General features: G+C 40.9%; 1 protein-coding gene and 1 pseudogene across 1 annotated transcript; one reads left to right on the top strand and one right to left on the bottom strand.

Annotated features, from left to right (window-relative positions):
- Positions 1-1,068: 1,068 nt before the first annotated feature.
- Positions 1,069-1,642, bottom strand: LOC119237998 (small ubiquitin-related modifier 2-like; annotated as a pseudogene).
- Positions 1,643-1,761: 119 nt separating this feature from the next.
- Positions 1,762-22,717, top strand: TTC5 (tetratricopeptide repeat domain 5). The gene is made up of 10 exons (XM_037502925.2): positions 1,762-1,861; positions 7,417-7,549; positions 8,457-8,668; positions 9,055-9,205; positions 10,217-10,308; positions 13,021-13,077; positions 13,563-13,709; positions 13,884-14,098; positions 16,882-17,026; positions 21,778-22,717. Exons 1-10 carry the CDS (start codon positions 1,811-1,813, stop codon positions 21,895-21,897), a joined length of 1,323 nt encoding a protein of 440 aa, XP_037358822.1. The 5' UTR covers positions 1,762-1,810; the 3' UTR covers positions 21,898-22,717.
- The last annotated feature ends 1,023 nt before the right edge of the window (positions 22,718-23,740 follow it).

The raw sequence follows: 23,740 nt of genomic DNA, 5'->3' as shown, positions 1-23,740 counted from the left end.
AATCAAAATCAACAAAAAACTATGAACCAGAGACACTTTTTTGGGGGGCGGGGGCGGGAGGGGAGGGATTGGGGTCAGAATGGGGGGGCTGCAATTGTATGGGGAATATAACAATAAAATTTATTATTAAAAAAATAATAAAAAAATAAAATGGTGTCTGAGGAAGAATATGAAAAATCTTGATTTAAAAGTTTTAAAATCACACAGATTTTATAGATTATGGAACCCTGTTTTCCCTATGCAGTTTTAAATTTTATTGGAAAATGATTTAAGGAAGTAATTTTTTGTTCATTCATGATTTCTGCCGTGAAACTTTGTTTGGTTCACAGAATTAAAGTCAGGTATGATTAAAACTACAAAAGAGAAACTGTTAGGAATATAAATGCCATGTTTTAAAAAGTTTTTAAATTAAAGAGTTTAATACATTCACATGATACAAATTCAAAATGTACAATAAAGACAGAATGAAAAATCTTCCTTTCACACCTGTCTCCCAGCCACTTATTTCCCCTTTGTGGAATCAATTACTGTTGCCAGTAACTTATATCCCTTCTAGAGATAGTCTATACGGAAATAAAATTTTAATTAAAAAAATTCGTCTTATCGAATAGGTAATACATCATAAAAAATTCAAAAGTGTACACAGTGAAAGAGTTTTATTTTTGTCCAATAACTCTCAGTTTCCGTTCCCCTCTTCAGAGACAGTCGTTTATTATGTGTCCTTTAGGATATAGTCTATCAATATATAAGCATTATTAGTATGCTAATATAAATGGTAGCTTTCAGAATACCACCCAAGTGTAGTAGATTGATTAGGATATGTGTATAAAATTCCTCGTATATAGGAAATCATTGTAAAGCTTGTGATTTACATTGTACCGCTTTCCTTCAATTTTAATTTTTTTTAATGCACACCAATTTATGTACAATAAAGAAATGAATAGGAAATGAAAGCAAAAGAAAACCATATTGCAGGGGTTAGAATGTGGTGGAATCAAACTGGTTATCTAATTGAGGATGTCGTCTTTGGAGGAACAGAATTCTGGGGTAAAGTAGTCGGTTCCCTTCTTAGTAGGCACCTGTCTGCTGCTAGAACACATCAACTGCATCTTCATCCTCCATTTGCAATTATCCAGGTGCGTCTGTTGCAGCGTGGCTGCCCCTCGGAATATGATCTTCTCATTGACGAACCCTGTCGTTTACACCAGGCTTTCACTAGCTTGCAAAGTGGGGTATGCCTCTTAATCTTAAACTGCATCACAGAACCATCCTGATCCGCCACCTTCAAATTAATATGATCATTGTTCTCAGCCTTGACTCCTTCCTTAAGCTTTTAATCCACCACGGCGGATGCCAGAGTGTCAGCTACCGTTGCACGAAGGAGGTATCAGGACTGAACCCAAGCAGCACACAAGCTGCACTAGGAGCGGCAGAAGAAGAAAGAAGAGGTGCAGGAGCGAGAGGGCGCGCGTGCTTCACATTTTTCAACTTTTCACACAGGCACCAACTGTCTTATTTCTTTAGGTATAAAACCGCGGTGTAAATAAGCAAGATATACATGCATTTGCCCTGAAAAAATTTTGTTTCCAGGACTAGGGAAAGAGACAATCTCATTAAGTGAGAAGTGATCTGTACAGAGCATCTCCTCTGCACCGTAGGCACCGGGCTAAGCGGGTTTGGAGCCAGGCTTCTCTACGCAGGGGCAGGTGAGCCTCCAGTGCTCTAGATGTCGCTGTGGCTCCGCGAAGCGAGTGGGTGTGAGTCTCTGTGGTCGTAAAGTTGGGGCGGAGAAGCCGAGAGCGGCTGGGAAATGATGGCTGATGAAGAGGAAGAAGTCAAGCCGATTTTGCAGAAATTGCAGGTGGGTTCGTGGATTGAGATCTCTATGTGCTTCTGCTGCTCGGGAAGAAGCAGGGAGCCCAGTGTATGCAGTGTCTCCGAATTCCTCGGCACGCACACGACGTGGCTTGTGTCACTGCGGTTACTATAACAACTCCCGTGGGTGCAGCCGCTGCGGGCTGGGGAGCCTCCTCCGCCAGGGGAGGGGCGCAGCCACTGTTGGGACCTCGGCTGCTGGCCGAACTGCACTTGTTTTCGGTCCTGTGCGGGATAGGATTTGTTGCTACTAACTTTATTTTTGTACATTCTTAGGAAGTTTTTTTTCTCTCTTTTCTGGATTCACTCATAACTAGTAGCATACACGTGTATGGCAGTTCTGCAGGGGCTATTATTACCTGATCCCCGCAGAGGCCATTTCTTCAGTACGTTTCTGCTTTGAAATTGGCAGCAGTCATAGTAAAGGCTTGCACCACAGGTATCCTAGTTTTCCCCTGAGGATTTAGCAGTTTTGATAATTTTGATTTAGCAGTTTTGGTATTTTTGCAAACTGTGCAGTTTCAATTTGGGGTCAGATGCAGAGGGGTCCAGACTCAATTCAGGCCACAGATGACTGTGGTTGTGACTTGGATTTAGTGTTTTGTATTTGGTAGGGAGGCGCTAAGTAACTGCTTGACTTTTTACCTTTTTTTGAATGACCCAAGATTTTTCTTAAACAGCAGAAACTAATTTCTTTGTGTTCTAAAGCAGTGTGGAATTTGACACTGGCCCTATGACAGGCTTGTAACTTGCTTAAAGGCTTCCATTGGTAGGGTATAGGTTAAAATAATAGCATTTTTAAGAGTGTGAGCTTTATCTCACTTCTAGTTGATTTTGATTAATTTGTTTTTATTTTTCTAGTGCCTGGCTGAAATCAGAGATTCTTATCCTGGCTCCATATTAGAAATATTGTTCGTGTATATGTTTGTATATGAATAGAAAAAATTCCATATTGTTTCGAGAGATTAGGAGGACATTTTTGCATTTTTTTATATGTAGCTATTTGAATTTTAACAACATGTATATTGATTTTGTCATGAGAAAAGTTATTAAAAATGTTCACTCCAACAAACAACAAAGCCAATTTCTTCCATGTTTGCTTCAATAACTAAAAACAAAGAATAAGGCCCTCTCTAAAATTCCTGATTTTGCAGCCATGCTGATTGTAGGACAAAAGAAAATGGGCTGTACTTTTTGCCAGGCACTGTTTTGGCGTCATTTGTGGTAGATGGCTTGGTAGAGGATACTTGGGGTGGCTTGAGATGGGTGGCAATGATGCCGGGGACTACAGGAATGGAGTAGAGGAGAGGAAAAGTATAGCAATCTTGCTCTCCATAGGGATTTCATTGTTATAGACGCTTTAGGGTATAGGAGTGTAGAAAAGGAACTTGGGCAAGTATGTTTTTACACATCATTTTCTTTTACTCTCCTCTAGGAGATTTATTAAAATGCAGAATTTTGAGTTCTGCTAAAACTGTTAAAATCAGAATCTGTGCAGACTGGGTGCTGGAAATTATACATACAATAAAATTTGAAAAACACTTAGAACATTCTTGTCCTCTGGTCTTCTGGGTAGGATTTTAAGTATTGGGTTGTCAGAAAAGTCATGACATATTTTTTCCTATGTTTTCTATGCAAAAATGCATCATGACTTTTCCCACAACCCAATATAACACCTAAGTATTTGTTAGAGACAGGGATGACTCATTAGTTAATTCAGTCAACATATTTGATGAGGGCATATCATGTCCCAGGCCCTGTTGTAGTGCTCAGATAAAGGTCTAAACAAAACAGATTAATCCTCTCCTGTCATGGGCTTATATTCTTTTTTAAAATAATCACATTTATTTTCTTACATTGTTGTTCATATTTATAGATTTCATTTCTTCCTTCAGATGTGTTACCGGTAGTTCTCCCACCACCATGGCACCTGTGAACCATCAGCATAGTCCCTTGTGCTCTGTTTTGACCCCTCTCCCTCCCTATGCTATATGCCTGAGATCTATGGTCACCTTGCAAGTTTTGTCTTTTTCCTGACCCTTTGTTCCATTTCCCTATATTCCACCTATAAGTGAAACCATCTGATATTTTCTTCTCTCTCTTTTTTTTTAAAGATTTATTTATTTATGCATACAAGAACTGGGGTACAGGCTGGAGGTGTGGGGGGTGAGAGGATTCACCAGAGACAGAGTGGGGAACAGAACAGGCAGATTGACGAAAATACACTGCTGAGGGGAGCAGCGGGCGAGACTGGAGAGGTCTGCTGCGCCATGCGGGTTCCTCCCTGGCTGGGGATCGAACTCGTGCTACAGTGGCTGCGGATAGCTTCATAGGTTGCATCTTAATCCCTTGTGCCACCAGGGAGGCCCTGATATTTTCTTTTTCCTTCTGACTTATTTCACTTAGCATAATCCCTTCCCACTCAATTGATGTTGCTGCAAATGGCATGAGTTTATCTTTTTTGACTGCCGAGTAGTATTCCATTGTATCTGTATATCACATCTTGATCCAGTCATCTTTTTTGGGGCATTTGGGTTATTTCAATATATGAGCTATTGTAAATAGTGCTGCAATAAACATAGGAGTACAGTTTTCCTTTCAAATTAGTGTTTTTGTGTCCTTTGGGTAGATTCCTAGGAGTGGAATTGCTGAATCATATGGTAGATCAATTTTTAGTGCTTTGAGGAACCTTCAAGGAGCTTATATTCTAATGGTGAGGAGACACAACAAATAATTAATGAATAGGCTGCATAACTTCAATTGGTAAGTACTGTGAAGAAAAGTGTGATTTAGTATTGGGTCAGAGGAGGAAGGGGTTACTTTAATTTTGGCAGTCAGGGAAAGTCTTTCCGAGTTGAACTGAGATCTAAATGATGAGGAATGAGCCTGCAAAGGTCTGGGAAAAGAGTGCCAGGCATAGGGAGCAGTCGGTAGGATTAAGGCCCCAAGGTGGGATTAAGTTTGGTGGATTTGAGGAACTGAATGAAAGCCAGTGTGTAATGACAGCCTTGAGTATTGTGGAGGGAGAGTGGTAAGAAGTGTAGTTTGTCATAGAGCTTCCATATGATCCAGCAATTCCACTCCTAGGTATTTACCCAAAGGACACAGAAACATCAATTCCAAAGAACACCTGCACCCCTATGTTTATAGCAGCACTGTTTACAATAGCTAAGCTTTGGAAACAACCCAAATGCCCAAAAATAGATGACTGGATCAAGAAGATGTGGTACATATACACCATGGAATATTACTCAGCATTCAAAAAAGATAAACACATGCAATTTGCAGCAACATGGATGGCGCTGGAAGGGATCATGCTCAGTGAAATAAGCCAAAAAGAAAAAGAAAAATACCGGATGGTCTCACTCATAGCAGGAATCTAGAAAACTTAAATAAGGGACCAGGAAAATGAATAACTATAAGAAAGTGAAAATCAAAATCAACAAAAAACTATGAACCAGAGACACTTTTAGGGGGGCAGGGGCGGGAGGGGAGGGATTGGGGTAAGAATGGGGGCGCTGCAATTGTATGGGGAATATAACAATAAAATTTATTATCTAATAAAAAAAAAAATGAAAAACAAAAAAAACAAAAAAAAAAATAAAAAATAAATATGCTTGAGCATGAAAAAAAAAAAAAAAAGGGGTGAGGTTAGAGGATTGTGACAAGTCTAGACTCCCTCCCCAATAGGATGAGGCAGGGAGGGTGATAGTTTTATTATGGCGTTTCCATTCCTTGAGTTTCTCAGCTAGTTGGAAATCAGGGCTTAGACTCAGAAACACAGGGAAGAAAAGACTGAAATGCAGACTTTTCTCCATATAGAAGGCAGATACAGCACCCCAATATAAAACAAGCCTGTTGAGGGCAGGAGTTTCTATAATTGCAAGATGGTGCCACAGAAATGGAGTCCCTGGAGAAGTCACAAAAGGCTTGGAGTTATGTTTTCAATCACCAAGTGAGGGCTGGGGATCTGCAGGTTTAACAGGGTGGTCCCCAGGAAGGGGGTAAGTTCCAGGTTTCCTGCCCCACCCATGGGATCGTGGAGCTGAGCAGGGAGAGAAGAAGCTGCAGAGCAGATTGAGGAAGGAAGGAAACAGGATGGAGAGCCAGAAGGAGACCTGGAGGCACATGGAGCAGAGAAACACGTGAAGAAGCTGCACTTGCCTTTTGGTCGTGGTCTGGTTAACACAGATGTGGGTGAGACCCCTGGGAAGATAACAGTAGCAACTTTTGTCTTGATTTTGATTTTGCTCTTTTCCTCCAAGACTTGTCTGGTTGTTTCTGATCCTTTTCTGTGGGTCCCCACTGAAAGGTGCTTTAGACTTGTGGCAGGCTTTCGGGCCTTGCTCTGGGCCAATCCCGTTCGGGTGGACTTTTACCCACGAGGGGACGGGTAACATTGGGTGCTTGATTTAGAAACTATATTCTTTGCTTTTCCTGTATTGTTTCCTAATTGTATTAAAGTTCATTTTCATTAAAAAAAAAAAAAAAAAAAAAAAAAAAAAAGAAGTGTAGTTTGTGGCAAGATGAGTAGTGGGAGGTCAGAACATACAGTTTTCTAAACCATGCTAAGGAGATGCATTTTATTCTGTCTGCAGTGGGAAACCATCTGAGAGTTTGTGATGTTTTGTATTTCTTTAAGGTCACTGTAACTATAGTGAGGAGAATGGGAAAGACTAGAAACCAGATAACCAATTAACAGTAGTCCAGGCAGGTAGTCCAGGAGAGTCACGGTGGAGTTAAGACAGGTGGTGGATTTAGGATGTGCTCTGAAAGTAGTGAGGACTTGGTAGAACTGAGTTATATATTTCTGCTGCTGTTTGATTTCAGGAAAGAATGGTAATGGAAAGGCTTTGACTGACATCACAAGACTTGGAGATAGGAGTGTTTAAAAGAGGAAAGAGGAAGAACATTTACTTGGAAAGAGCACAAAAGAGACAGAGGGTGACTTGACAAAAACTAAGCAAAACAAAACCACAAGTATTTAAAGAACAAAATTTGAAAAAAATCAAGGTTTTTTAAACTTAAATTGGTCTGTTGATCAGTGACAATAGTGACTCTCACATGTTTACCATATTCACAAAAGTCATTTTTCAGATACCAGCAAAAGTGGATTTGCTAGGAATTCCAGTGTTAAGGGTAAATTTTAAAGTTTTATATGTTGAGGCCAGTACTGGATAATATGATCTTACTAACTTTTGTTTTATCTCAGTTGCAAAGAGTTTCCCCCTCCCTGGCTTTGGTATGGGAAGGCCTTCGTCATATTGGAAGCCCTATCGTGGCCGGGAGAGAAAGAACTATCATCTTGTTCCAGAGACTGACATGGGATAGCATGAGAGAGGGTGGGTCCCTGGCTATTTCCTTCATGGCCTGTGGCATTTTGATAGAAATGTACTTGCTGCTTCCATTTGTTTCTTGTGCCACTGGTAGTTGAGACAGAGACTCACTATTTCTAGACCAAGAACTGATATGGCAAGCCAGCCTCCCATTTTCTTGTCTAGTGTTCTTTCCACTTAATGATGCCATCCTCACGCTTCCTAGGAACTGGTGGATCAACTCTACTCATTTCGAGACTGCTATTTCGAGACACATAGTGTTGAGGATGCTGGGAAGAAGCAGCAGGATGTGCGGGAGGAGATGGAGAAGACTTTGCACCAAATGGAGAAAGTAGTGGGTATGAGTTCGAAAAAAAGCATGCTACCCCCTACACCCCTCCCTAAATGATAGCGTTTTGTTCTTTCTCTTGACACTCTGATATTTTTTGTGTCCCCTTCAGGATGGTACAGCAGAATAATTCTTCTAAAGGCCCTGTGCGGGATGGCAACCTTTCAGCCCTCTGAACAACTTTTACTAAAATTTCATTATAGAAAATGCCATGAAACAGAAAAATGTACTTATTGTTTGATCTATTGTGGTAGTCGTCATAGCTGAACTTTTTGCCTTTAGTTCATTATCCCATGAACATCATATATGTATTCCTGTCTCTGTGTCTTTGTTTACATTTTCTAACTTGGAGGTCTTTTTACTTTTTAAAATTTTTTATTTATTTTTGTGTACAAAAACTGGGGTATGGGCCAGAGGTGCAGGGGGTGAGGATTCACCAGAGACAGAGTGGGGAGCAGAACAGGTGGATTTACTGAAACACACTGCTGAGGGGAGCAGCGGGCAAGACAGGAGAGGTCTGGTGTGCCATATGTGGGTTAGCTCCCTGCCTGGGGATTGAACTGAAAGTGCTGAGACTTAACCCCTAGGCCACCAGGGAGGCTCTCTCTTTTTACTTTTTAAAATCCATCCTTTGGGTATATGATACACACTCCTTCCTTTGTTGGTTTAATTTTCCATGTGTATACTTTCTCTGCTCTAGATTGTAAGTCCTTCAAAGGTAGGAATCATGCTTTCTTTGTTACCCCATTATCTCATGTAGTACTCTGCATATTAGTAGGTTTTTAGTGAATGGTTTGTTCTTGGAGATAATCCTCAACTGTTTGATTTCTATAGCTGGCTTGGGGTTATTCTTTGAGAGAAAGTGTCCTATAAGACTGCTTGGGTTTTTCCAATTCCCTTATCTTTTCCCCTTCTAGGTTCTGTCCAGGGCAAGGCACAGGTTCTGATGCTAACTGGGAAGGCACTGAATGTGACGCCTGACTACAGCGCAAAGGCTGAGGAGCTTCTGTCAAAGGCTGTGAAGCTGGAGCCCGAGCTGGTGGAAGCCTGGAACCATCTGGGTGAAGTGTACTGGAAGAAAGGGGATGTTGCTGCTGCCCACACTTGCTTCTCAGGAGCCCTCACCCATGTGAGCCTCTTACTGTTCCCCTGGAAAACACAGGAAGGATGGGATTCTTGTGGTTCTGTGATTTTTCCCTAGGATGTGAATATGAGAGTAGAACTGAATTGGAATTAGGAGAATAGAATAAGAGGGTGGTGGCGGGGAAGGAGGCAGATATGGTTGAGGAAAACAGGGACAGGTTTCTAAGCAAAGAAGAAGATGGAGGAATCAAGTTCAGGACAGATGAAAGCAAAGCAAAGTTAGTAACTAAGTTCATCCTTGTAGGGGGGGCACCTAAGATAAAGATGACATTAAGAATTAATATGAAACATTAGATTTAGAGGAAGTTTGAGATGGATCAGGAAGGGGGAAATAGACTCAGAAAGTTGATCATATCTCTTCTCCATTCGCAGCGCAAGAACAAAGTCTCCCTTCAAAACCTGTCAATGGTGCTTCGCCAGCTGAGAACTGATTCTGGAGATGAACATTCTCGCCACGTCATGGACAGTGTCCAGCAAGCTAAACTGGCTGTGCAGATGGATATCCATGACGGCCGTTCCTGGTGTAAGTGCTCTCAAACCATCTCCACTAAGTTTCTAGAGCAGTGGTTCTGAACCGTGGCTATACACCAGAATCATCTGGAGCCCACCTGTTCAGTCTGACTCTGAGCGTGAAGCCAGGGCATCTTTGTTTTGAAGAAGGTTGAAAGGTATTTTGATGAACCACTATTGTAGGAACTCTTGGTTCTCTTGATCCAAGAGAGGAGGTTTATGTTTAAACAAGGCAGGGCTTTTGAACAGTCTCCTTGGCTCCAAGTTTTCTCCTTGGGTCCATGTTTTCCTCTTTATGCCAGTGGAATTTGGGGTTCACTGAATCATTGCAAGTTTGGGTCAGATGTGAGGCCTTTCAAATAGTCATTTGAGTGACCAAAGTAGGTTATATCTTGAACTTGGGCCCTGAGGTGATCTACCTTGTGTTCCTCACTTTTTTTCTGCCGCCTATGGGCAGGATAGTTGAATGGACTGTAGTTGTATATTTCCCTTTCCTCATGTGGAAGGCTGCAACCCTCATAGGTTAGAATCTAGTTAACTAGTTTCTTCTGGGGACAGACCTTCTTAATAAGAACAGATCAAACTAGCATGTTTCAAAATAGTTCCTTTTTCTCTCCCCCATGCCAAAAGTGGGAGGGAATTTTTCTTCAGTATTTGCTATGGGAATCTGGTCAAGCTTCTAGAGGTAAATCTCATAATATTGTGGGGGCTCTTATGACTGTGTCCCACTGAAGTTTTTAACTCCAGCCCTTGTACAGGCTGACATCTAGCAATTTGTCAATGACAGTGCAGGTTTTCCTACCCCAGTGCAGTTTCCTGTGACAACTAGTGAGTTTCTGGCTCCCTTTATTCACCTGTCTTGTCTCTCCAGTCCTGGGAGCATTGATTTGCCCTGTGCTGACCCTTCTCTTACGGATTCGAGAAGACTTACAGATTTTTCAGTCTGTTTAGCTTTTTGTCAGAATGGACTGGCAACTTGCAGACTCTTACATATAGAACTGGAAACTTCGTGTTTCTCTTTCAGATATTCTGGGGAATGCATACCTTTCTCTTTACTTCAATACTGGCCAGAACCCAAAGATCTCGCAGCAGGCCCTCAGTGCCTATGCCCAAGCAGTAAGTACTTACGGTTAATTCAGCCAGATGTATAAAGGTAGCAATAGAAGCAAGAGTGTCATTTAGTTTTCCTTGTGGCAGAGCAACATGGGCAGTGTTTGCTGGCATCCAGTGTGTATGGTTTTGCAAAGATATGTCTGCAGAAGTGACTTATTTCTTCTTATAACTTGAGAATTTGCAACTACTTGCAGTGTGGTATCTCAGTGCTAGATAGCTCTTTGAGCTATCTAGATTTCTTTTAGGCAGGCATTACTAAATCACCGAGCCCATCCCAACATGTTCATCTTTTTTTTTTTTTTAATAGGAAAAAAGTGTATGTCAAAATAATGCTTATTAGTATTTGTCTACATTTTTAAAGAAAACTGAAAATTCTAATATGTAAGAATAAATCAAGTGCTTCCTCAGATTAACACTTACAAAGCATTGCTCTGGATTTCCCACAGGCTAAACTAGAAAACAATGTATAATCTGTTGAGTATAATTTCCTAGTGATTAATTCACTACGGCTCATGCTTTTACTTTCAGGCCATTTTTATATCAACAGCCAATTGCATGGGGGTTACCTTCAGAGTTAGAGAACTTGATTACCAATTATTAGAAGGTTCCCATTGACCTTCTGAGCACTTTTTATTTAGCTCTCATAATCACCTTCCATTTGCATTCTTGTTTCTCTTAACACAGAGAATTGCTTTTTTTTCTTTTTTTTAGCATACCATTACTTATTTTGTTCTACATGGAAAAATAAAGGTTCCTTATATTCATGTTTTCAGTTTAGGGATAGTTCTTTTCTCAATCGGGACTTTTAGGCAGAGGAATTATGTTTTACTCTAACTTCTTTATTTGGTGGATGTTTACATTTTAAAAAGCAATAGGGTGTACTCCTTTCAAATTTTATATTCGGCAACTGCTAACTAGTTGCTTTTAATTCTTCAATCAAACCTGCATTTTTAATATGGTATTATACACAATGGAATACTACTCAGGTATAAAAAAATCTTGAACTCTTGCCATTGGCAACGACATGGATGGAACTGAAGAGGCCTGTGCTAAGCGAAATAAGTCATATGGAAAAAGGCAAATACTGGTTAGTTTCATATATGTGTGGCATCTAGAGAAACAAAACAGTCAGATAAAACCAAATCAGTAACAATCCCTTGATGACTGACTGCAAAAATGAAGGAGTGTGATAAAGTGGGAATAAAGGAGGGAGATGTCCAGTGGAGCAGGGTGGAGGATTATTGGAGCTGTAGTGGTGGGCATGGTGTGAAAACATACCTTTGTAGAGATTTGAACCTGTTGCTCCTAAGACAAATACAGTGTTGTAAACCAATGTTACCTCAATTAAAAAAAGAAGTCTAATTGAAAACAAAACTGAAATCTTATTCTCAAATGAAATATGGCAATGTTTGGTTGCATCAACAACACCGAAGAAGATAAACAGGAGTCGTGGAGCGGCTCTAGGATGCAGGATCCTTCCAAGAGCAGGATCCTGGCCTCTTTATTGACAGGCAAGGGTGGGTCAAACTGAACACTGGATTATATACTCAAGGGGGAGTATATACCCAACTCCCACCCATGGCTCTAATCTTATTAACAAGGAGTTCATTAGTTCCTGGGGCGCAAGGCACATCAGTATTGCCCCAGGGCGATCAAGCAACCTTTATGCTACACCCACAAATATTTACCAATATAAATATATATAAAAGCATGCACCAAACATTAAAAAGCCAAAATGAAACAAAAACCATGCAGTTTTAAACATATTTAACCAACCATTTAAGTATTTTAATTCATGTTGTCTGTGCTTTTGCAGTGTGCCAGGCAGTGAATCAAATATAGAAAATAAAATGAGCATATCCATGAACAGAGCTGGCAGTTTCACACACATTTGTCTGCACTGCTATGTAGTTTCTGGTCATCTTTTAAAATTAGAGAATCAGATTTTGATCTTGAAAGAGGGTTTTAAGGAAGCTTAGATATAGAAATACGCTGCTTAGGTCTGGAGCCAGGCTATGGACAGAGAAAATGCATTAAGTTAGCATTATTTATTTCCTAGGCTTTTCTCATTTATACCAGCATCTCATAATAAATTTTTTTTATCAGAATGTTTTCATGTATTTCTTCTATCTTTAAGTTATTGCATGGATAAATTATAATCAGTTTAAAGTTTCATTGTACATACAAAAACCCTTGTATCCTTGTGGACTGAGTAATATAGCACACAGCAGTTACTGTATGACAGTGTGGATATAGGTAACATTTTGACAACGAAGAAACTTAAATTTTCTTTAAGTTTCGAGGGAGAAGCGATCGGTCGAGGAGGTATTGGGGATTGCTGTTCTTAAGCCTCCCCGGTGGTGCAGCGGTTGAGCGCTGGGTTGCGAAGCTGCCTGCGGCCTCTGCGGCGCCGGTTCAATCCCCAGCTGCTCCCCGGCCACCGGAGGAGGGTCCCACATGGCACGCAGACCTCTCCTGCCGCCCGCTGCTCCCCTCAGCAGTGTACTTCGGTCCTTCTGCCTGCTCTGCTCCCCGCTCTGGCTCTGGTGAATTCTCTCACCCTCCCGCACTTCTGACTGTACCCAGTGCATGTATAAACAAATAAACAAACAAACAAACAAATAAATAAATAAAACATGCCTCTATTAAAAAAAAATTAAAAAAAAAAAAAAAGACTAGATAGGATCCACTGATGATGTTTTTATCCCACTGTAGGAGAAGGTTGACAGAATGGCTTCCAGCAATCCTGATCTTCATCTGAATAGGGCAACGGTAAGATCTGTGGGGTGGTGGTCTGAAGGTCAAATATTATAGCTAGAGCTTAACCAGTGAGAGAATTGAATATTCAACTTTGTATACAAACTATGAGAGAAAGACAAGTTATTTCTAGGAAGAGCCACCACCCTTTGACTTGGAGAAATCACTGGAGGGAAAAGAGAAGGGGCTGAGGAGGGTATATAGAGGATGGAGGGCAGTTTAGAAGACTTCTCTGAGAGTATAAATATAAAAACAGGATAACTTGTTATTTTAGAGTTTGGAAGTTAGCATCTTTGAAATGGTCCCTTCTTTGGGGCTGTGATCATCTGGACCAAGAAGAAGAATAGATGGTGTTAACAGCGCCTCAGGCTGCTCATTGTAGACAGAAAAGCAGCTGTGGAGGATAGCAGTTCATTTCTCTAGATTGTGCTATTATGTCTTCCTGGCATAGTATGTCAAATACACTTATAATTGGGGGGTTTATGTTACTTCTTGTGCAGTTACATAAATATGAAGAAAACTATGGGGAGGCCCTGGAAGGCTTCTCTCGTGCTGCAGCACTGGATCCTGCCTGGCCAGAGCCCCAACAACGAGAGCAGCAACTCCTGCAATTTCTGAATAGATTAACCAGTCTCCTTGACAGCAAGGTAAAGATGAGGCTGAATCCTACTTTTTTATTCTGCTGTGTGTCAGTAAAATAAGAACAGAGTAGGTTTTGGTAGTTGTGATCCTATAGAATTGGGTAGATTGGGAGGGAGGGACTCTTAGACTCCTAGAGAGACCATTCTCTAGTGTGTTCTCTGTTTACTCTTCCTTTGCAGGGAAAGGTGAAGACCAAGAAACTGCAGAGCATGCTGGGAAGCTTGCGCTCAGCACATCTAGGCCCTTGTGGTGATGGCCGCTATCAGTCAGCCTCTGGGCAGAAGATGACCCTGGAGCTCAAGCCACTGAGCACGCTGCAGCCTGGTGTAAACAGTGGTGCTGTGGTCCTGGGGAAGGTGGTGTTCAGCCTTACCACAGAGGAGAAGGTTCCCTTGTGAGTTTCTCTTGCCCTTCTTCTTTTTCATCTCTTTGAACTAATTATTCTTACTTCCTGGTTTTTCTCTGACAGTTGAGGACACTGTTAGTGGCCACCTATGAGTGAATTTGCCTCCCTTACCATGAGCATTTATTGCCTAGGTAATGTCAAATAGTCTCTCTGCAGTCTGTCAACCACCCTTTTTTAACCCAAGCTAGGTGCTGTTATTCATCAATAACTGAAATTTGACAGCTTTGTTTTTCGTAAGATAGATGGAAACCTTGAAGTTCTGCATCTTTGTGTTTTCATGATCATAGAGGTTGAAGGAAGAATTCTCAGTCCTTTTGGACTTGAGTATGCCTTGGCAGTTCTGAAGGATGAACTTTCAGAACTCACCTGCTAGACCTGATGGGGAGGTTATCTTGGATGTTATTCAACAAATATTTATTGAGTATCTGCTAAGAATTGTAAAGGACCCAAGTGAAGGGCACTTATAGTCTAGCAGAGGAAATAAGAATATTTCTTTAGAAAAATTTTAACTCTTAAAAAATTAGGGTTTTGTTAGTTCCATCACTCCTTGGCCCTTTACTCACTTCCTAGTCCCTGATCAGCTGGTTTCCTTTTTTTTCTTTTCTTACTGAAATTGTATATTTTAGGATCCCCAGTTAGTTAAAATCTCTGGATTTTAGGATCCAGAGGCTTCTACTACATGGCTCCATAATATTCTGAAGTATTCTTACTGTTCTCTTTCGTTCCCCTCTGCTCTATCAAAACTAAATGCTAAACAATTCCCATTATATGCCTAATCTTTCTCTTGACATTTTCCTGGTGTATGTATTTGAGGAGTTGAAGAGCCAGAAGATAGTTGAGAAAAGTTTAGGTAGCTAAAGCAGACCCTAGAGCATGAAAGAATGAGAAGGAGAGACTGACAAAGGCAGATTTTAGGGTGTCTTGAGAATGAATAAATTTTTTGTCATTCCTTGGTTTCTCTTTCTTTGCCCAGTTTCTAAATGTAAGTTCCAGAAGACTTTGTTTGTTCCTTTTCTCTTTACCAGGGTGGAAAGTAGGTACACACTGATCACTTGGTGGTGATGGCCCGACTTACCTATAGAAGGATTCTGAGGCTTTGACTTAATTCACCTGGGGAAATTGATTGCAGTGTTGGCACACATCAGGTGTGCCAGGTGATGGCTCGAGGACTGATTCTTTATTGGCTCATTTATAGTTCATCTCATTTGGTGATGCCATCTAAAACTTTGGCTGCCTCCTCTGTGTTCACATGTGGAGCTCCAGTCCAGGCCTCGTTTCTGAGTTTTGGATTTCTATATCCTACTACCTCTGGGCTCCAATCAGAAATCTCTAACTCATTGTATTCACTTTTACTCATCTCATCTTTCTCTCAACTGGGTACTGGGCTTCTCCTCCCTGAATTCCTTGTCAGTCAGTATACCACCTTTACTCAGTCTCTCAGTCAAGGCTTCTAGAAGTCCTAGACTTCTCCATTCTCTTGTGTGTAGGCAATCACCATGGCCAATAGACTTGCCTTTCTGCCCCTACTGCTCTGTCTGTAACTTAATTCAGTCCCGTAACACCTCTCCAGGCATGTCTCTGGCTCCCTGTTTTTCCTCTACTCTTCTACAGTGCTGAGAAATGTTTCCCAGATACACATATGACCATTTCCTCTTCTTATTTAAAATCCCTTCTGGCACTGTGTAGCTTTTAGGATAAAGTTGGAACTCCTGAGCTTAGCTCAGCATAGAAAGCCCTTCATCATTTGCTCCCTACTTACCTCTTTTCATGATCTTCTGTTACTTTCCCACTTGTGCCCTTTGTTCCAACCATGGGATTATTCTGTAGGCTTTGGAACAGCTCTTTTCACCCCTCTATCCTTTTGCTGCTTATTGATATAACTGGTATTTTTCCTCCAATATTTCATCATAAAATTTTTCAAATATCTAGTAAAATTGAAGAATCTTACAGTGAACACCTTTGTACCAAGTTACCTATATTTTGTTAATATTTTGCTATTCTTTGTTTTTCACATATTTATCTATTTCTCTCTTCATCCATTGATCCATCTTATTTTTGTTGCATGGGGCCTCCCCGGTGGCACAGCAGTTGAGCGCTGGGTTGCGAAGCTGCCCGCAGCCTCTGCAGAGCCGGTTCGATCCCCGGCTGCTCCCCCGCCACCGGAGGAGGGTCCCACATTGCGCGCAGACCTCTCCTGCTGCCTGCTGCTCCCCTCAGCAGTGTATTACATCAGTCTGCCTATTCTGTTCCCCGCTCTGGCTCTGGTGAATTCTCTCACCCTCCCGCGCTTCTGACTGTACCCAATGCTTGTATAAATAAATAAAAAAATAAATCTTTAAAAAAAAAAGTACCATTATCATAAATAAATAAATAAATATTCCAGCATGCAGTCATTAATTACAGTTCAGTATTTGTTTACTTTTTTTAATGTAAATTTTACATACAATGAACTGTACAACTCTTAGACTATATTTGCTAAGTTTTGACAAATGTGCACCCCTTTGTCCCTCACACTTGCCACTACTACCACCCCAGGAAGTTCTGTCATGTTCTTTCCCAGTCCCTATTCTCATCCCCCCAAAGGTTTTTTATTTGCACGAGGATTCAAAATGAAACTCAAATGTTCATAGTGGCTGATGGTAATTGTCATAGGTATTCTAAATAAGTAAGTGAGAAGGCATTCATTTATTTTGCTAGTGTTTTAAAATTGCCATTTCTGCTCTTTTTTCCCTTTCCAACCCCACCCCTCTCTAACCCATCTTAACCTGCAGTACATTTGGCCTGGTAGATTCAGATGGACCTTGTTATGCAGTGATGGTATATAATGTGGTGCAGAGTTGGGGCGTGCTCATTGGGGACTCTGTAGCCATCCCTGAGCCCAGCCTTCGGCTTCACCGAATTCAGCACAAGGGAAAGGTGAGTGATGGCTAGGGTTATATCCCATATATACACATATATGTATATTTGCTTATGTATGTATAACTTTTACTAAAACGGAGAACTGGTAAACAAAAGAAATTTAAAAAAGGACTGAAATATCTCAGGTGTTATTTCGTTAACAGTTTGGCATGTATACCTTCAGTGTTTTTCATAAATATATACACACGTATTCATATGTATTTTTTTAAAAGAGTGGATATGATATGCAAATGTTTGTGAACATTTCCTGTGCTTTTACATATTTTACCACATTGTTTTGAATCAATATGAAGGTAGCAATGAAGATGATAATGAGAGTTAACATTTCTTGAACACTAAACAGGCAACTAGATACTAAGCTAAGACCTTTACTGCCTGTACTGACTCATTTAACCTCATCAAAATTGTATGAGATTAGGTGTTTAGCCACTTTTTACCAGTTAGATTAGGGGTTGGCAAGCTATAGCAAACTGACCAAATCTCCCTCAGCCTGTTTTTGTATAAAAACAAACACACAGGGCCTCCCCGGTGGCGCAGTGGTTGAGCGCTGGGTTGCGAAGCTGCCCGCGGCCTCTGCGGCGCCGGTTCGATCCCCGGCTGCTCCCCGGCCATCGGAGGAGGGTCCCACGTGGCGCGCAGACCTCTCCTGCCGCCCGCTGCTCCCCTCAGCAGTGTACTTCGGTCCTTCTGCCTGTTCTGCTCCCTGCTCTGGCTCTGGTGAATTCTCTCACCCTCCCGCGCTTCTGACTGTACCCAGTGCATGTATAAACAAACAAACAAACTAAATAAATAAATAAAGCATGCCTCTATTAAAAAAAAAAAAAACAAACACACAAAAAAATTGTGATACCTGAAAGTTATAGGAAATTCACATTTAAGTGTCCACAAGTGAATTCGTTTGGGACATAGCCATGCTTACTTGTGTACTATTATCTGTGACTGCTTTTGCATTATGGTGTCAGAGTTAGATGGTTTTTTTTTTTTTTTTTTAAATGAGAAACGCTTTTTTTTTTTTTTTTTTTTTTTTTTTTTTTTTTTTTATAGAGGCATGTTTTATTTATTTATTTGTTTGTTTGTTCGTTTGTTTCGTTTATACATGCACTGGGTATAGTCAGAAGCACAGGAGGGTGAGAGAATTCACTAGAGCCAGAGCGGGGAGCAGAGCAGGCAGAAGGACCGAAGTACACTGCTGAGGGGAGCAGCGGGCGGCAGGAGAGGTCTGCGCGCCATGTGGGACCCTCCTCTGGTGGCCGGGGAGCAGCCGGGGATCGAACCGGCGCCGCAGAGGCTGCGGGCAGCTTCACAACCCAGCGCTGAACCGCTGCGCCACCGGGGAGGCCCCAGAGTTAGATGGTTTTGTGACAGAAATTGTATGGCCCACAAAGCCTAAAATATTTAATATTTGGCTCTTTATAGGAAACATTTGCTGGACCTAAATCTGGATTATGTCCAATTTTTCCCAGTTATGCCTATAGTAAATTTTTTTTTAATTTAAATTCTATTTTTATATTCCCCATACAATTACAACCCACTTATTTTGACCCCAATTCCTCCTTTCCCCGCTCCCCACCCACCATAGAGTGTCTCTGGTTCATAGTTATTTGTTGATTTTGATATTTTCTTTCTTATAGTTATTCTTTTTCCTGGTCCCTTATTTAAGTTTTCTAGATCCTGCTAGAGTGAGACCATCCTGTATTTTTCTTTTTCTTTCTGGCTTATTTTGCTGAACATTATCCCTTCCAGCTCCATCCATGTTGCTGCAAATTGCATGTGTTTATCTTTTTTGAAGGCTGAGTAATATTCCATGGTGTATATGTACCACATCTTCTTGATCCAGTCATCTATTTTTGGGCATTTGTATTGTTTCCAAAGCTTAGTTATTGTAAATAGTGCTGCTATAAACATAGGGGTGCAGGTGCTCTTTGGAATTGATGTTTCTGTGTCCTTTGGGTAAATACCTAGGAGTGGAATTGCTGGATCATATGGAAGCTCTATGTTTAGTAGGTCAAGAAATCTCCACACAGCTCTCCATAGTGGTTGGACCAGTTTGCACTCCCACCAGCAGTGCAGGAGAGTTCCTCTTTCTCCACAACCTCGCCAACATTTGTTGTTGCTAGTTTTTTTAATATGTGCCATTCTCACTGGTGTAAGATGGTATCTCATGGTAGTTTTGATTTGCATTTCCCTGATTACAAGTGATGGTGAACATTTTTTCATATGCCTGTTGGCCATTTGCATTTCCTCTTCAGAGAAATTTCTTTTTAGCTCTTCTGCCCATTTTTTGACTGGATTATTTTCTTTGTTTTTGTTGAGTCTCATCAGCTCTTTGCAGATTTTTGTGGTCAGTCCTTTATCGGTAGTGTTGTGTGCAAAAATGTTCTCCCAGTCGGTGGGGTTTCTCTTTGTTTTTGTTATTGTCTCTTTTGCTGTGCAGAAGCTCTTTAATTTGATGTAGTCCCAGCTGTTGATCTTTGCCTTCACTATCACTGCTTTGGGTGATGTGTCTGTAAAGATGTCTTTGATGTGCATATCATGGAGTGTTTCGCCTATATTTCCTTCTATGTATTTTATGGTTTCAGGTCTTATGTCTAGTTCTTTAATCCATTTTGAGTTGGTTTTTGTGCATGGTGTTAGGTAGTAGTCAAGCTTCATTCTTTTGCATGTAGCAACCCAGTTTTCCCAGCACCATTTATTGAACAGACTTTCTTTGCTCCAATGCATATTCTTTGCTCCTTTGTCAAAGATTAGTTGACCATAAATCTGTGGGTTTATTTCTGGATTTTCTATTCAATTCCATTGGTCTGTGTGTCTGTTCTTGTTCCAATACCATGCAGTTTTGATCATTATGGCTTTGTAGTAAAGTTTGAAGTTTGGGAGTGTGATGCCTCCATTCCCTTCTTTTTTTTTCAGGAGAGCTTTGGCTATTTGGTTTTTTTTGTGGTTCCATATGAATTTCATCAATAATTGTTCTATTTCTTTGAAGAATGACATTGAAATTTTGATTGGAATAGCATTGAATCTGTATATTGCTTTTGGTAGGATGGCCATTTTAATAATGTTTATTCTTCCAATCCATGAGCAGGGGATGTCTTTCCATTTCTTTGTGTCTTCTTCTATTTCTTTTAACAGTGTTTTATAGTTATCTTTGTATAGGTCCTTTACCTCTTTTGTTAGATTTATTCCCAAGTATTTGATTTTTTTTGTTTCGATAGTAAAAGGGATTTTTTTTTGTTTCTTCTTCTTCAGATTTATTGTTGGTATATAGGAAGGCTACTGATTTTTGCGTGTTGATTTTATATCCTGCCACTTTACTGAACTGATTGATGAGTTTAGTTTTTCTGTGGAGTTTTTGGGGTTCTCTATGTATATTATCATATCATCTGCAAATAGTGATAGTTTGACTTCTTCTTTTCCTCTTTGGATTCCTTGTATGTCTTTCTCTTGTCTTATTGCTCTGGCTAGGACTTCCAGTATTATATTGAAAAGCAGTGGTGAGAGTGGACATCCTTGTCTTGTCCCAGCTCTTAATGGGAATGCTTTCAGCTTTTTGCCATTGAGAATGATACTGGCTGTTGGCTTGTCATATATGGCCTTTATGATGTTGCGGTATGTTCCTTGTATCCCAAGAATTTCAAGGGCTTTTATCATGAATGGGTGTTGCACTTTGTCGAAAGCTTTCTCAGCATCTATTGATATTATCATATGGTTTTTATATTTCTTTTTGTTGATGTGTTGGATAACGTATAGAAAATTTTTTTATTTATTTGTCCATATCGATGATTATTTTCTTAAATGAATTTCTAAGAACTCTAGGTCTAAAGCATATGCAAAACTGTAAGATTTTTTCATACATATTGTCAGATTATGTTTTTGAAAATTGTACCAGTAATTATAATATCAACAGGGGATGTACTTGTTTCCTTATAGTTTTCTTCTAAATACTGAGTTGAATCCCTTGAAAAATTATTTGATGCTTTATATGAAAAGTAAATCATTAATATTAAGCATTAATATTAATTTGTTTTCTTGATTATTGGTGAGATTGAACATTTTGCCATATGTTTATTGATTGTGTTCTTTTTATAATTTTTTTTTTTTTACTTACCCATATTCCTGCTAGGATATTTAAAACAGTTGATTTATGAGAACTCTTTAATTTATGTCTTTAGATCTAAAAGATCTTTCTTTACACTCCCACTAGAATAGTATTGAATGAAGATCTTTTAACACTTTACAACTTAAAGGACCTTTGTGTGGATAAAGTGAGCCGATGTCATTTCTGTTATTAGGAATATCTACATCACCTATTCTGTTTCTTCCTTCTGATAGAAAGGGAGCAGTAACTTTATATGAGCCAAGCCTTACAAATACTTGGGCTAATCGCTTTTCAGCATTTCTACCGTGTATCTGACTGTATCATTAACAAGCCCTGCGGGAAGGGCGGACTCTGAGCCTGGTGACCCCCTTTTGTTAGGCACTGCCAGAAACCTGTGTGTTTGGAATCAGAATTGTCCCATTCATGTAGTGACTCTGCTAGAACCCTAACTGTCCCAGATTTTCATTGTGAAGATTGAAAACTTTGGAAGAATTACATCCCCTCTGTTAGCTCAACACTGTTTAAAATGAAATGGAGGTAAGGGGTGAGTATGCCGAGTGGGGGACAGTGGGGAATAGGGTCACGTACTCCATGCTGGAGTTTCTTTGGTCTTAGGATCTGTAATGAAACTCTGCATGTTTGTCTTTTCTAGGACTATTCCTTTTCCAGTGTTCGTGTGGAGACACCCCTCTTGCTGGTGGTGAATGGGAAGCCCCAGGGCTCCAGCAGCCAGGCTGCAGCCACAGTGGCATCACGGCCACAGTGTGAATGACTCGCATGCTAAGGAGGGAGTAGAGGCGAGGAGATGAGCACCGGGACATTCAGTAGCCGGACTGGCCACACACATGACTCAGCTGGGAGGGGGAGGTGTTTTAGATGAAGACTTTCTCTTCCTCTCCCCTATAAAACATGTTGTGTCCCTTCTCTCTCTCCTGTTACCATGTTTCAGCTCTTTTAGGGGCCACATGCTCCCCTGTATATCTCTCCTGCCTCTTTGATTGCTCCTATGTTATAGGCAAAGAGCATGGAATTGGTCAAAGTGTTGGGATCTTGCCATGGGACAGAGACCCCAAGATTCCTGTTCTTGCCTCTTTCCTGAGCCTCATGTGTATATATCATTTCAGTATTTATTGCTAAAGTTGGGGGGAGCTTAATTTTTTAATGGCCTTTTTTAAATTTTATTTTAATCCTTCCCCTTTTGGGAGGCTAGAGGAGAATAAAATTGTTTGGAAAAAAGTGCTGTGAAGTTTGGCCTGCTTTATTCTCTCTAGACTTTGATTTTAGTTTTAGGATCCCTTCAATCTATTAGAGTAAAACCCTTTTTTAAGCCCTTTTATATAAAAGTTACTTCTCTTCTAATTAAAAGGTATTACAGTTGGCAGCCCAAGGATGAATGAGCTTTACAAAGTCATTGGGGGATCAGCTTCTTTCCATTTCCCCATCTTGTCACCCCTAATGGGTGGTCCTCATCATTGTCCACAGTGACAGCAATACCCTTCTTTTTTTTTTTTAAGATTTATTTTATTTATTTGTGTATGTATACAAGAACTGAGGTGTAGGGCCTCCCCGGTGGCGCAGAGGTTGAGCACTGGGTTGTGAAGCTGCCCGCAGCCTCTGCAGTGCCGGTTCGATCCCCGGCTGCTCCCTGGCCCCAGAGGAGGGTCCCACATGGCGCGCAGACTTCTCCTGCCGCCCGCTGCTCCCCTCAGCAGTGTACTTCAGTCCTTCTGCCTGCTCTGTTCCCTGCTCTGGCTCTGGGGAATTATCTCACCCTCCCGCGCTTCTGACTGTGCCCAGTGCTTGTATAAATAAATAAAAATAAATCTTTAAAAAAAAAAAAAAGAACTGAGGTGTAGACCAGAGGTAAGGGGGTGAGAGGATTCCCCAGAGACAGAGTGGGGAGCAGCACAGGCGGATTGACGGAAGCACACTGCTGAGGGGAGGAGTGGGTGAGACTGGAGAGCTCTGCTGCGCCAGGTGGGTTAGCTCCCTGGCTGGGGATCAAACTCATGCCTCAGTGGCTGGCGAAAACTTGATAGTGCTGAGGCTTTAACCCCTGCATCACCAAGGAGGCCCAGCAGTACTATTCTAAATGTGTTACTGGGCTGAAAGACCAGAGAGAATTAGATGCCCAGTTCAATTAGATTCTATTGGTAAAACACAGAGGGTTCCTTAGAGCATGGATGATAGAATAAGCACCTATGTAGAAGCTGTATGGACTGAATCTTAAGATGCAATTTTGAAGTCCATTCTTTTGGTTCTAAAAGGTTTGTTTCCTGAGGATTCACCAGAGGCAGAGTGGGAAACAGAACAGGTAGACTGACTGAATTACACTGCTGAGGGCAGCAGCAAGCGAGACTGGAAAGGTCTGCTGTGCCATGTGGGTTGCTCCCTGGCCAGCCAGGTGATCGAACTCATGCCTCAGAGACTGCGGATTGCTTCTTAATGCTATGCTTAACCCCTTGCGCCACCAGGGAGGCCCCAGGTTTGAAATCTTCATTCTACTTCAAAGGCTGTGGGCAAGTTTCTCACCTAAGAGTCCATGTCCCCATCTGGGAACTGGAGATTATATTACTACCTTGTAAGATTGTCTTGAGGATTAAATGAGCTAATGC

The sequence above is a fragment of the Talpa occidentalis genome, unplaced genomic scaffold (genome assembly GCF_014898055.3).
Source record: "Talpa occidentalis isolate TD23 unplaced genomic scaffold, MPIMG_talOcc4v2.1 talOcc4.11, whole genome shotgun sequence".
In the NCBI taxonomy this organism is placed as follows: Eukaryota; Metazoa; Chordata; class Mammalia; order Eulipotyphla; family Talpidae; genus Talpa; species Talpa occidentalis.
This window is presented reverse-complemented; position numbering and strand designations above follow the sequence as displayed.